Source organism: Phascolarctos cinereus, unplaced genomic scaffold (assembly GCF_003287225.1).
Source record: "Phascolarctos cinereus isolate Bilbo 61053 unplaced genomic scaffold, phaCin_HiC Scaffold_4;HRSCAF=312, whole genome shotgun sequence".
Lineage (NCBI taxonomy): Eukaryota > Metazoa > Chordata > Mammalia > Diprotodontia > Phascolarctidae > Phascolarctos > Phascolarctos cinereus.
This window is the reverse complement of record NW_027555847.1, coordinates 16253198-16267630: the sequence shown is the minus strand read 5'-3', so window position 1 is coordinate 16267630 and position 14433 is coordinate 16253198. Positions and strand designations below refer to the sequence as shown.

Here is a 14433-nt window from a genome sequence, read left to right as displayed (position 1 = left end):
GTTCTGGGTGGGATGCCACAGTGGGAAGCAGGATACAAGCAGAGTCCCTGGGGAGCAGGAATGTGGGGTGCAGAAAGTGAGGTGGGGGGAGAACGAAAAGAAACTTGACCAACTTTCCAAGTTTACCCAGGGCCCTGGTCAGCTGGTTTATGCTCCAGCGAACATTGCTTTACTGTCCTCTTTGGCACACTGCCACAGAATGGGATGCACAGTATGCCAGAGATGTGAAACAGCGTCAAACAGCATATGCTAATTACAAAGCATTTGGCTCAGGGCTGGAAACACCAAGACAAAAGCGAAAGTTACACCCTCAAGAAGCTTATATTCTAAGGGCAACCACAGGAAGTTTGTACAATGAAAACCAGCGTGACTCAAACCACTGCTTAAAACAACGAAGAGGCCCTGGGCCTCGTACCTCTGAATATTTGCCTCGGTAGCTGTTTAAGCTTCGTTCCATCCTCCGGACCCTCTGGCAGAGCTGCTCTTTACTGAAACTATCCGCATTTCCCATGGCCTCCTCCGCCTCACTTTCAATGTCAGACGGGGGATCCAACACAGTGGGCGCGTCAAGGTCGAGGCGATTCAGGGACTCTCTTGAGGAACTCCGCACCAGAGATTCTTTTGAAGGGGAACGGAACAAGGAGTCCTTGACTGGACTTCGAAATAAAGACTCCACTGATGGAACCCGGAGCTGGAGCTTCTGTGCAAAAGACTGCGTCTCACTCGACTGCAGGGCCAAATTAGAAGACTGTCATACGGACATGACCACTTTTATTCAGCTGTAACACTGTCAACAATTACACCGTAAACTCCAGAATCTACGAAAATTCTTAATTCTTTACAGAACATGCTATTACCAAACACTGCGGGGCAGCCACGTTCCGCGTGGCGGAAAGAACATGGAACTCCAAGTCCAAAGACCCAACTGTGAGTCCTGACTCTAGCACTCATTAGCTTTGGGACTTTAAGCAAGAAACTTCCGTCTTCTCATCTCTCAACCAAAAAAGGCAAAGGGAAGGGGGGAGGGGAGGAGGGAACGCCAGCTACCCCACAGTAAAGTGTAGAGGTGTGAGAAAGGGCTTTGTAAAGCACTGAAGAAATGGCTACAGTAGAGGCCTTCGATAAACAACACAGCCAAGGAGCTGACGCATCCTCATGGCCAAGGCGTCTTCCCCACTTCGCCACACCATCTCTAGGGTTGTAATTATAAACGGAAGCCAACAGTGCTGGAATGTAAGACAGATACAACGTCTTAGAGATACTAAAAATGAATTGGAATAAACCTAACAATGGCGAAGTACTGAAAGAACATCACCCCCCCAACTGCTCTCACCGGTTTCAGGTATCTCCCCCCAAAAGGCCACAGAACTCTGTATTTCAGGTACTTTGCTGTTGTGTCATTTGCAGTCCTGTCCGACTCTTGGTGACCCCATTTGGGGTTTTCTTAGCAAAGCTACTAGAGCGGTTGGCCACTTCCATCTCCAGCCCATTTTACAGAGGAGGAAAGTGAGGCAAACACAGTTAATAAGTGACTTGCCCGGGGTCACCCAGCTAGTAAGTGTCTGAGGCCAGATTTGAACTCAGAAAGAGGAGTCTTCCTCTACTCCTACTAGCCTCTAGCCACTGCTAGCCACTGGGACGCACAGCTTATTTATTTAACGGATGTTAGCTGGAAATTCATTCTTAGTGCTACAACAATATCACTTGTGAACTCTCACAGAAATCTTGAGGTAAAAGCTCAGTAGAGGCTGAAGTCAAGCATAACAGGAAAACAAAGAGATTCGCTGAAGATAACATTTTTAAAATAAAGCTTTTATGAGTGATTCTATAGAGACCAAATAATGAATGGCACAAGACAGGGAGCAAGAGTGAGAAGTTCCTAAAAATGGATTCGCCCCAGGGAGCATAGCAAATTTCCAAATTTAACTGTGAAAAATTGTGAACACACATGGCAACCAGCATCGAGATTACCCAGAAGGGCCTGAAGAACTGACCGGAGCCCACAGTTTCCCCAGCACTCACTCCTGGTTCAGAAGGCAGCAATGAGGAGCTCACTGTGTATGACAATCACACAGATATTGAGGCTATGGAGAAGCATCCTAGCCAAGCAGAGAGAGGACGGAGTGAGGCAAGAGAAAGCTCGGGGAGCTCAAGCCCACCAATAATCCTGACCCTGTCTGAGCCTTTGTTTCTTCATCAGTGAAGCACAGACAACAATGCTCAAAGTGGCCACATCACAGAGCTGACATAAGGAAGGCTCAGAGTCAAATTTCTGGCCTCCTCTAAGCACTTGGTGTGTAACTATCATTGTGAATAACCTACCAGAAGAAGGTCCACTCAAACCTAGTGCTCATTTCTGAATAGCCTCTAGAGTAAGAAAGACAAATCCATAAAATCCTAAGTTTGGGAGTTAAGGTGCTTTTACCAAAACAAAACAAAACAAACATCTAAATTAAGCAAGTGACCACTGTATCCATAAAAATGTGACACAAAAGCTAACAGGACAAATAAGCTCTTTTAAGAATCATTTTCAGGGGCAGCTAGGTGGATAGAGCACCGGCCCTGGAGTCAGGAAGACCAGAGTTCAAATCCAGCCTCAGAAACATAATACTTTCTAGCTGTGTGTGACTCTGGGCAACTCACTTAACCCCAAATGCCTCACTTTAAAAAAACAAAGAAGGAGAGAAAGAATCATTTTGGAACAGACGCTCTGATAGCCCAATGGGAAAGAATCACCGGAGGACAGTGTTCGGGACTCAGCCTTGGGCACAGCCGCCAGAACCATGAGACTGGATCCCCAGTCCCCTCCCAGCCAACTCCTACCTGAAGAGGCAACCCCTCCTCTACAACATCCTAGCTAAGTGGTCAGCAGGCTTACTGCAGATCACAGAGAAAAGAGATGAAACAGGTGATGCCAGCAGCACTAGAATACAGGTCTTCTTAGACCAAAGGAAGAAATATGCCAAAGGAGAACCTTGCTCTTGCTGGGGAAAAGAAGTACTGCATATGCACACCAAAGTTTTTTATCTGGATGAAAAGCAAATGCAGCAATTCCACTGAGGAAAACTCGTAAAAGGAAAAACTTTAACAATTTTCAGCCTTAAATTTGGTGTTTCGGACAAATAACTTACTCAAGAAGAAAAGGTCCAGGAGTATTGGAGACCAGTTAATGATAACTAATATGGAACAGTGCATTAAAGTATTAAAAATACTGTCTCATAACAATTCTGAAAAATCTTCAAGATCTTATTGTAATAACCCTGGTTTTCGACAAGGAATTTTCTCCTATTTTGCACAAACTGAGTTAAGTTTAATATATAGACTTCACAAGGCAGCATAAGCAAGTCATTTTCAAATATGTGAGCTCTTCCAAATTCTATCAGTATTATTAACTTCATCCGTACGAACCTAAAGAACCAGCCATGCTGAGAGGCCAGATTTTACCACCCCCTAAAGCAGAGCTTCTTGAATTTCTTCTATACGAGACCCACAGTTGAAGAAGTACTGTAAAGCATCAAAATTTTTTGCTGTAATTTGTTTTTATTTTAACCATTTTTATGGAAGCTTCTTTATCCACATTTCCCTGAACCTTTAAAAGCTATTAAACACAGCACTTCTGTAATAACAGCAAGAAATACAAACAAAGTAGATCTTTATCAACTGGAAAATGGTTAACAACTCGTAGAGCAGGCAGGCAATGCAGTATTCCTGTGTTACATAAGAAATGATTACAGGCAATGCAGTATTCCTATGTTATATAAGAAATGATTACAGGCAAAGCAGTATTCCTCTGTTATGTAAGAAATGCTTACAGGCAACGCAGTATTCCTGTGTCAGGAAAGAAATGCTTACAGGCAATGCAGTATTACTGTGTCATGTGAGAAATGCTTACAGGCAATGCAGTATTCCTGTGTTATGTGAGAAATGATTACAGGCAATGCAGTATTCCTGTGTCATATAAGAAATGATTACAGGCAATGCAGTATTCCTGTGTCATATAAGAAATGATTACAGGCAATGCAGTATTCCTGTGTTATATAAGAAATGATTACAGGCAAAGCAGTATTCCTCTGTGTAAGTGCTTACAGGCAACGCAGTATTCCTGTGTCAGGAAAGAAATGCTTACAGGCAATGCAGTATTACTGTGTCATGTGAGAAATGCTTACAGGCAATGCAGTATTCCTGTGTTATGTGAGAAATGATTACAGGCAATGCAGTATTCCTGTGTCATATAAGAAATGATTACAGGCAATGCAGTATTCCTGTGTCATATAAGAAATGATTACAGGCAATGCAGTATTCCTGTGTTATGTAACAACTGATTACAGGCAATGCAGTATTCCTATGTCATGTGAGAAATGATTACAGGCAATGCAGTATTCCTGTATTATGTAAGAAATGATTACAGGCAATGCAGTATTCCTGTGTTATGTAACAACTGATTACAGGCAATGCAGTATTCCTATGTCATGTGAGAAATGATTACAGGCAATGCAGTATTCCTGTGTTACGTAACAACTGATTACAGGCAATGCAGTATTCCTATATCATGTGAGAAATGATTACAGGCAATGCAGTATTCCTGTGTCATATAAGAAATGATTACAGGCAATGCAGTATTCCTGTGTTACGTAACAACTGATTACAGGCAATGCAGTATTCCTATATCATGTGAGAAATGATTACAGGCAATGCAGTATTCCTGTGTCATATAAGAAATGATTACAGGCAATGCAGTATTCCTGTGTTATGTAAGAAATGATGAGCAAGAAAAACAGCAACATGGTGAAATGGATATGAACTGATGCAAACTGAGCAAATACAATCAGGAAATCAACATAAATACTAACTAAAGCAAACACAGACACAATAGCCAAGACTGCTCACAAAGCAGAGACGAAAGAGTGTCTCTCCCCTGTCGCCCTGCCCCCTCTTCTTCACAGGGTGTGGGAAAACTCCACAAACAATGTCAGGCTTGTTGGATACTGGTTAGTTTTGCTGAACTTTTTTCCCCATCTTGTTCTTTGTTAGAAAGGGGTGGCTCTCTGGGAAAGTGAGAAAGGAGGAAAACACTGGGAAATGTAGTTGCTATAAACAGCAAAGAGATCAATAAAAAAGTTTAAAATTTTCTTGGTTTCGGCTAATGTTTTATTTCCAAACAGGCTACTCAACATAATTTAGCATTTTTCTGCTACCTTCAAATCCAACATGACTGCAGAGCTATCACCACTATACTGGATGACCCCAAAATATGACCTCAGGGCAGGCAGGCAGGTCCTACTGAGGGCTGTCAGGGTTTTACACATTACACAAATCTGAGATGACTGGACTTTTTAAGTTATGTCTTCTTAGTGGTTTTCCGTTTTCATCTCGATATCTCTGAATAATCACTTTTAAATATTTCAGCCTGTTTATAGAAGACTCTCAACTTTCATCTGTACCTTTCATATGTTGTATTTTCTCTGTTAGGCTGCTGCAAACAGGAACTGGCTAGGGGCCTAAAGTGTCTCGGTATCAAAAAAGTCCATGAGTTTATTGCAGGGTCTGGGACACAGATCTGGGCTGCTCAGGAACAGCTGGTTGCCAGGGGGCTGAGTTCTGAAAAAGTATGCTTTTATTATACCAGAAACCATCTCTCTTCACTTCCACTAAATCTCTTCTAAACAACCAAAACATTACTGCTTGGCACTGCCTTGTATTCCTTAAGAGCTATTCATTCAAGATTTTTTCAATCAAATTTTTCAAGCACTTTTCTCTCTCTCCTGTCATTTTATACACAGGATAATCAAGTGTTAAACTTAATGTATAACCTGCAATGCACCACAAAACCTGTGAGGTAGCCTAATCTTTTTTACCTAAGCATGAAAATTCTGGTAAACAGATACCTTATAACTCTTCTTATACATTACTAAGACTGCCCCTCGAAAACCAGCTCTTAATTAACATCCCAAGTCTATCTCAGGGTGAACATAATTATATGAGAAGGGGAAAACAATCAAGGCTAGGGGGGTTAACACTAAAAGAAAACAAAGGCCAAAAATCTTCTTCCTTTTTGGAAAAAAACAGAAAGAAAGAAACGACAGGAATCAGAATACTGCAAAGGGGAGGAGCAGCTTCTAGCAAGGAGAGGGGAGGCAGTAGAGACCAGAAAATCAACAGGCAGAAAATGGTTCAAAGAAACTTTCTCATTTTTTCTTTTTATCAAAATCAAAGAAACAGAAATTTCCTTTGTTTTTAAAATGTATCCTAACTAAAATGTCTTTTCAACATTGTTTCTGCCTACCTATACAACACTCTCAGCTTTCACCTATACCTTTAATCAGTTCTATTTTATCTCTTATGCTGTTGCACAAAGGCACTGGGTAAAGTCCTAAAGGGTCTCCCTATCAATAAAGTACTGGGTTTTACTCTAAAGACTCTGTGACAGAGATCTGGGCGATTCAGCAACAGCTGCTTGCCACAGAGCTCACCTCTGGAAAAGACTGCTTTTTTTATATCAAAAACCATCTCTGTTCACGTAAACGAAATTTCTTCTAAACAAACACAACATTAATGATTGGCACTGCCTTGTATTCATTTAGGGCTAATTATTCAAGATTTTTTGAATCTCACTATTCAAGCATTTTTCTATCTCTCCTGTCACTTTATACACAGGATAATCAAGTGTTAAACATTAAATACCTGCAATGCACCACAAAACCTGTGAGGTAGCCTACTCTTTTCTACCTAAGCATGAAAATTCTGGTAAACACATACCTTATAACTGTTCTTATACATTACTAATACTTTGCCTCAAACACCAGCTCTTAATTAACATCCCAAGTCTATCTCAGGGTGAACATAATGATATCAGAAGGGGGAAACAATCAAGGTTAGGGGGGTTACCACTCAAAAAAACAAAGGGCAAAAATCTTATTGCTTTTTGGAAAAAAACAGAAAGAAAGCAAGAAAGCAAGAAAGAAAGCAAGAAAGAAAGCAAGAAAGAAAGCAAGAAAGAAAGAAAGAAAGACAGACAGACAGACAGAAAGAAAGAAAGACAGAAAGAAAGACAGACAGACAGACAGACAGAAAGACAGAAAGAAAGAAAGAAAGACAGACAGAAAGAAAGAACAGAAAGACAGAAAGAAAGACAGAAAGAAAGAAAGACAGAAAGAAAGACAGACAGAAAGACAGAAAGAAAGAAAGAAAGAAAGAAAGAAAGAAAGAAAGAAAGAAAGAAAGAAAGAAAAGAAAGAAAGAAAGAAAGAAAGAAAGAAAGAAACATCAGGAATCAGAATACTGCAAAGGGGAGGAGCAGCTTCTAGCAAGGAGAGGGGAGGCAGTAGAGACCAGAAAATCAACAGGCAGAAAATGGTTCCAAGAAACTTTCTCATTTTTTCTTTTTATCAAAATCAAAGAAACAGAAATTTCCTTTGCTTTTAAAATGTATCCTCACTAAAATGTCTTTTCAAAATTGTTTCTGCCTACCTATACAACACTCTCAGCTTTCACCTATACCTTTAATCAGTTCTATTTTATCTCTTATGCTGTTGCACACAGGCACTGGGTAAAGTCCTAAAGGGTCTCCCTATCAAAAAAGTACTGGGCTTTACTCTAAAGACTTTGTGACAGAAATCTGGGCGATTCAGCAATAGCTGCTTGCAACAGAGATCACCTCCGGAAAAGAGTGCTTTTTTTATACCAAAAACCATTTCAGTTCACTTCCACTAAATCTCTTCTGAACAACCACAACATTATTGGTTGGCACTGCCTTGTATTCATTTAGGGATAATTATTCCACATTTTTTGAATCTTCTTGCTCAAGCTATTTTCTATCTCTCCTCTCATTTTATACACAGGATAATCAAGTGTTAAATATCAAATACCTGCAATGTGCCAGACAAACTGTGAGGTACCCTGGTCGTTTGTAGCTAAGGGAATTCAGGTAAACACATACCTTATAAGTGTTCTTCTACATTACTAACACTTCCCCTCAAACACCAGCCCTTAAATAATGCTCCAAATCTATCTTAGGGTGAACATACTGCTGCTCCCCATTCTATGAGAAGGGGGAAACTATCAAGGCTGGGCAGGCTATCACTCAAAGAAAACAAAGGCCAAAAATTTTATGCCTTTTTGGGAAAAAAAAAAAGACAGAGAAGGAAGGAAGGAAGGAAGGAAGGAAGGAAGGAAGGAAGGAAGGAAGGAAGGATGGAAGGAAGGAAGGAAGGAAGGAAGGAAGGAAGGAAGGAAGGAATCAGAAAACTGCAAAGGGGAGGAGTAGCTTCTGGCAAGGAGAGGGAGGCAGTAGAGACCAGGAAATCAGTAGGATGAAAATGGCTAAAACAAATTTTCTAAACTTTTTTTTTACCAAAATCAAAGAAAAGGAAATTTCCCTTGGTTTAAAAATGTATCTTAACTAAAATGTCTTTTCAACATTATTTCTACCTGCCTGTACAAGACTCTCAACTTTCACCTGTACCTTTTAATCAGTTCTATTTTATTTATTATGCTGTTGCACACAGCTGATTGCACAGACTTTTCCACAGAGATCAGGGCAGTTCAGGAATAGCTGGTTGCCAGGGGGCTGAGTTCTGGAAAAGTGTCCTTTAATTCTACCAAAAACCATCTCTGTTCATGTAAACTCAATTTCTTCTAAACAAACACAACGTTACTGATTGGCACTGCCTTGTATTCATTTAGGGCTAATTATTCAAGATTTTGGAATCTCATTGTTCAAGCACTTTTCTATCTCTCCTGTCATTTTATACACAGGATAATCAAGTGTCAAACATTAAATACCTGCAATGCACCACAAAACCTGTGAGGTAGCCTACTCTTTTCTACCTAAGCATGAAAATTCTGGTAAACACATACCTTATAACTGTTCTTATACATTACTGAGACTTTGCCTCAAACACCAGCTCTTAATTAACATCCCAAGTCTATCTCAGGGTGAACATAATGATATCAGAAGGGGGAAACAATCAAGGTTAGGGGGGTTACCACTCAAACAAAAAAGGGCAAAATTCTTACTGCTTTTTGAAAAAAAACAGAAAGCAAGAAAGCAAGAAAGCAAGCAAGAAAGAAAGGAAGAAAGACAGACAGACAGACAGAAAGACAGAAAGAAACAAGAAAGCAAGAAAGCAAGCAAGAAAGAAAGACAGACAGACAGACAGACAGACAGAAAGAAAGACAGACACACAGAAAGAAAGAAGAAAGAAAGAAAGAAAGAAAGAAAGAAAGAAAGAAAGAAAGAAGAAGAAGAGAAAGAAGAAAGAAAGAAAGAAAGAAAGAAAGAAAGAAAGAAAGAAAGAAACATCAGGAATCAGAATACTGCAAAGGGGAGGAGCAGCTTCTAGCAAGGAAAGGGGAGGCAGCAGAGACCAGAAAATCAACAGGCAGAAAATGGTTCAAAGAAACTTTCTCATTTTTTCTTCTTATCAAAATCAAAGCAACAGAAATTTCCTTTGCTTTTAAAATGTATCCTCACTAAAATGTCTTTTCAAAATTGTTTCTCCCTAACTATACAACACTCTCAGCTTTCACCTATACCTTTAATCAGTTCTATTTTATCTCTTATGCTGTTGCACACAGGCACTGGGTAAAGTCCTAAAGGGTCTCCCTATCAATAAAGTACTAGGCTTTACTCTAAAGACTTTGTGACAAGACATCTGGGCGATTCAGCAATACCTGCTTCCCAAAGAGCTCAGCTCTGGAAAAGAATGCTTTTTTTATATCAAAAACCATCTCTGTTCACATAAACGAAATTTCTTCTAAACAAACACAACATTACTGATTGGCACTGCCTTGTATTCATTTAGGGCTAATTATTCAACATTTTTCGAATCTCACTGTTCAAGCACTTTTCTATCTCTCCTATCATTTTATACACAGGATAATCAAGTGTTAAACATTAAATACCTGCAGTGTGCCAGACACACTGTGAGGTACCCTGGTCGTTTGTAGCTAAGGGAACTCAGGTAAACACATACCTTGTAAGTGTTCTTCTACATTACTAACACTTCCCCTCAAACACCAGCCCTTAAATAATGCTCCAAATCTATCTTAGGGTGAACATACTGCTGCTCCCCATTCTATGAGAAGGGGGAAACTATCAAGGCTGGGCAGGTTATCACTCAAAGAAAACAAAGGCCAAAAATCTTATGCCTTTTTGGGAAAAAAAAAAGAGACAGAGAAGGAAGGAAGGAAGGAAGGAAGGAAGGAAGGAAGGAAGGAAGGAAGGAAGGAAGGAAGGAAGGAAGGAAGGAAGGAAGGAAGGTAGGAAGGAAGGAAGGAAGGTAGGAAGGAAGGAAGGAAGGAAGGAAGGGAGGGAGGGAGGAAGGAAGGAAGGAAGGAAGGAAGGAATCAGAAAACTGCAAAGGGGAGGAGTAGCTTCTGGCAAGGAGAGGGAGGCAGTAGAGACCAGAAAATCAGTAGGATGAAAATGGCTAAAACAAATTTTCTAAACTTTTTTTTTACCAAAATCAAAGAAAAGGAAATTTCCCTTGGTTTAAAAATGTATCTTAACTAAAATGTCTTTTCAACATTATTTCTACCTGCCTGTACAAGACTCTCAACTTTCACCTGTACCTTTTAATCAGTTCTATTTTATTTATTATGCTGTTGCACACAGTTGATTGCACAGACTTTTCCACAGAGATCAGGGCAGTTCAGGAATAGCTGGTTGCCAGGGGGCTGAGTTCTGGAAAAGTGTCCTTTAATTCTACCAAAAACCATCTCTGTTCATGTAAACTCAATTTCTTCTGAACAAACACAACATTACTGATTGGCACTGCCTTGTATTCATTTAGGGCTAATTATTCAAGATTTTGGGAATCTCATTGTTCAAGCACTTTTCTATCTCTCCTGTCATTTTATACACAGGATAATCAAGTGTCAAACATTAAATACCTGCAATGCACCACAAAACCTGTGAGGTAGCCTACTCTTTTCTACCTAAGCATGAAAATTCTGGTAAACACACACCTTATAACCGTTCTTATACATTACTGAGACTTTGCCTCAAACACCAGCTGTTAATTAACATCCCAAGTCTATCTCACGGTGAACGTAATGATATGAGAATGGGGAAACAATCAAGGTTAGGGGGGTTACCACTCAAAAAAAACAAAGGACAAAAATCTTATTGCTTTTTGGAAAAAAACAGAAAGAAAAGACAGACAGACAGACAGACAGACAGAAAGACAGAAAGAAGGAAAGAAAGAAAGAAAGACAGACAGACAGACAGACAGACAGACAGACAGAAAGAAGAAAGAAAGAAAGAAAGAAAGAAAGAAAGAAAGAAAGAAAGAAAGAAAGAAAGAAAGAAACATCAGGAATCACAATACTGCAAAGGGGAGGAGCAGCTTCTAGCAAGGAGAGGGGAGGCAGCAGAGACCAGAAAATCAACAGGCAGAAAATGGTTCCAAGAAACTTTCTCATTTTTTCTTTTTATCAACATCAAAGAAACAGAAATTTCCTTTGCTTTTAAAATGTATCCTCACTAAAATGTCTTTTCAAAATTGTTTCTGCCTACCTATACAACACTCTCAGCTTTCACCTATACCTTTAATCAGTTCTATTTTATCTCTTTTGCTGTTGCAGACAGGCACTGGGTAAAGTCCTAAAGGGTCTCCCTATCAATAAAGTACTAGGCTTTATTCTAAAGACTCTGTGACAGAGATCTGGGCGATTCAGCAATACCTGCTTGCCACAGAGCTCAGCTCTGGAAAAGAATGCTTTTTTTATACCAAAAACCATCTCTGTTCACGTAAACTAAATTTCTTCTAAACAAACACAACATTACTGATTGGCACTGCCTTGTATTCATTTAGGGCTAATTATTCAAGATTTTTTGAATCTCACTGTTCAAGCACTTTTCTATCTCTCCTCTCATTTTATACACAGGATAATCAAGTGTTAAACATTAAATACCTGCAATGCACCACAAAAACTGTGAGATAGCCTAGTCTTGTTTACCTAAGGATGAGAATTCTGGTAAACAGATACCTTATAACTGTTCTTATACATTATTAAGACTGCCCCTCAAACACCAGCTCTTCATGAACATCCCAAGTTTATCTTAGGGTGAACATACTGCTACTGCCCATTATATGAGAAGGGGGAAACAATCAAGGCTGGGCAGGTTATCACCCAAAGAAAACAAAGGGCAAAAATCTTATTCCTTTTTCGAAAAAAAAACAGAAAGAAAGAAAGAAAGAAACAAACAAACAAACAAACAAACAAACATCAGGAATCAGAATACTGCAAAGGGGAGGAGCAGCTTCTAGCAAGGAAAGGGGAGACAGTAGAGACCAGAAAATCAACAGGCAGAAAATGGTTCCAAGAAACTTTCTCATTTTTTCTTCTTATCAAAATCAAAGCAACAGAAATTTCCTTTGCTTTTAAAATGTATCCTCACTAAAATGTCTTTTCAAAATTGTTTCTGCCTACCTATACAACACTCTCAGCTTTCACCTATACCTTTAATCAGTTCTATTTTATCTCTTCTACTGTTGCACACAGGCACTGGGTAAAGTCCTAAAGGGTCTCCCTATCAATAAAGTACTAGGCTTTATTCTAAAGACTTTGTGACAAGACATCTGGGTGATTCAGCAATACCTGCTTGCCACAGAGCTCAGCTCTGGAAAAGACTGCTTTTTTTATACCAAAAACCATTTCAGTTCACATAAACTAAATCTCTTCTAAACAACCACAACATTATTGGTTGGCACTGCCTTGTATTCATTTAGGGCTAATTATTCAAGATTTTTGGAATCTCATTGTTCAAGCACTTTTCTATCTCTCCTGTCATTTTATACACAGGATAATCAAGTGTCAAACATTAAATACCTGCAATGCACCACAAAACCTGTGAGGTAGCCTACTCTTTTCTACCTAAGCATGAAAATTCTGGTAAACACATACCTTATAACTGTTCTTATACATTACTGAGACTTTGCCTCAAACACCAGCTCTTAATTAACATCTCAAGTCTATCTCAGGGTGAACATAATGATATCAGAAGGGGGAAACAATCAACGTTAGGAGGGTTACCATTCAAAAAAAAAGGGCAAAAATCTTATTGCTTTTTGGAAAAAAAACAGAAAGAAAGAAACATCAGCAATCAGAATACTGCAAAGGGGAGGAGCAGCTTCTAGCAAGGAGAGGGGAGGCAGCAGAGACCAGAAAATCAACAGGCAGAAAATGGTTCCAAGAAACTTTCTCATTTTTTCTTTTTATCAAAATCAAAGAAACAGAAATTTCCTTTGCTTTTAAAATGTATCCTCACTAAAATGTCTTTTCAAAATTGTTTCTGCCTACCTATACAACACTCTCAGCTTTCACCTATACCTTTAATCAGTTCTATTTTATCTCTTATGCTGTTGCACACAGGCACTGGGTAAAGTCCTAAAGAGTCTCCCTATCAATAAAGTACTAGGCTTTACTCTAAAGACTTTGTGACAAGACATCTGGGCGATTCAGCAATACCTGCTTGCCACAGAGCTCAGCTCTGGAGAAGACTGCTTTTTTTATACCAAAAACCATTTCAGTTCACATAAACTAAATCTCATCTAAACAACCACAACATTATTGGTTGGCACTGCCTTGTATTCATTTAGGGATAATTATTCCACATTTTTTGAATCTTCTTGGTCAAGCTATTTTCTATCTCTCCTCTCATTTTATACACAGGATAATAAAGTGTTGAACATTAAATACCTGCAATGTGCCAGACAAACTGTGAGGTACCCTGGTCGTTTGTAGCTAAGGGAATTCAGGTAAACACATACCTTATAAGTGTTCTTCTACATTACTAACACTTCCCCTCAAACACCAGCCCTTAAATAGTGCTCCAAATCTATCTCAGGGTGAACATACTGCTGCTCCCCTTTCTATGAGAAGGGGGAAACTATCAAGGCTGGGCAGGTTATCACTCAAAGAAAACAAAGGCCAAAAATCTTATGTCTTTGTGTGGAAAAAAAAAGAGACAGAGAAGGAAGGAAGGAAGGAAGGAAGGAAGGAATCAGAAAACTGCAAAGGGGAGGAGTAGCTTCTGGCAAGGAGAGGGAGGCAGTAGAGACCAGAAAATCAGTAGGATGAAAATGGCTAAAACAAATTTTCTAAACTTTTTTTTTACCAAAATCAAAGAAAAGGAAATTTCCCTTGGTTTAAAAATGTATCTTAACTAAAATGTCTTTTCAACATTATTTCTACCTGCCTGTACAAGACTCTCAACTTTCACCTGTACCTTTTAATCAGTTCTATTTTATTTATTATGCTGTTGCACACAGCTGATTGCACAGACTTTTCCACAGAGATCAGGGCAGTTCAGGAATAGCTGGTTGCCAGGGGGCTGAGTTCTGGAAAAGTGTCCTTTAATTCTACCAAAAACCATCTCTGTTCATGTAAACTCAATTTCTTCTAAACAAACACAACGTTACTGATTGG

At 39.3% G+C, this 14433-nt stretch overlaps 1 protein-coding gene across 22 annotated transcripts in view; it reads right to left on the bottom strand.

Moving 5' to 3' along the window:
• GOLGA4 (golgin A4) overlaps window positions 1-14433 on the bottom strand; it is a 151342-nt gene that overhangs the window by 73172 nt on the left and 63737 nt on the right. For 18 of the 22 annotated variants that reach the window (XR_013485786.1, XR_013485787.1, XR_013485788.1 and 15 more), the window contains one exon: window positions 416-727. The exons of the other annotated variants lie outside the window; for them this stretch is intronic. Coding sequence is in view for 11 of the 18 variants with exons in the window: in XM_020979528.2 (XP_020835187.1) it covers window positions 416-727 (312 nt within the window). In the remaining 7 variants the exon portion in view is untranslated. The remainder of the gene's footprint in view (window positions 1-415; window positions 728-14433) is intronic. 22 annotated transcript variants of the gene reach the window in all.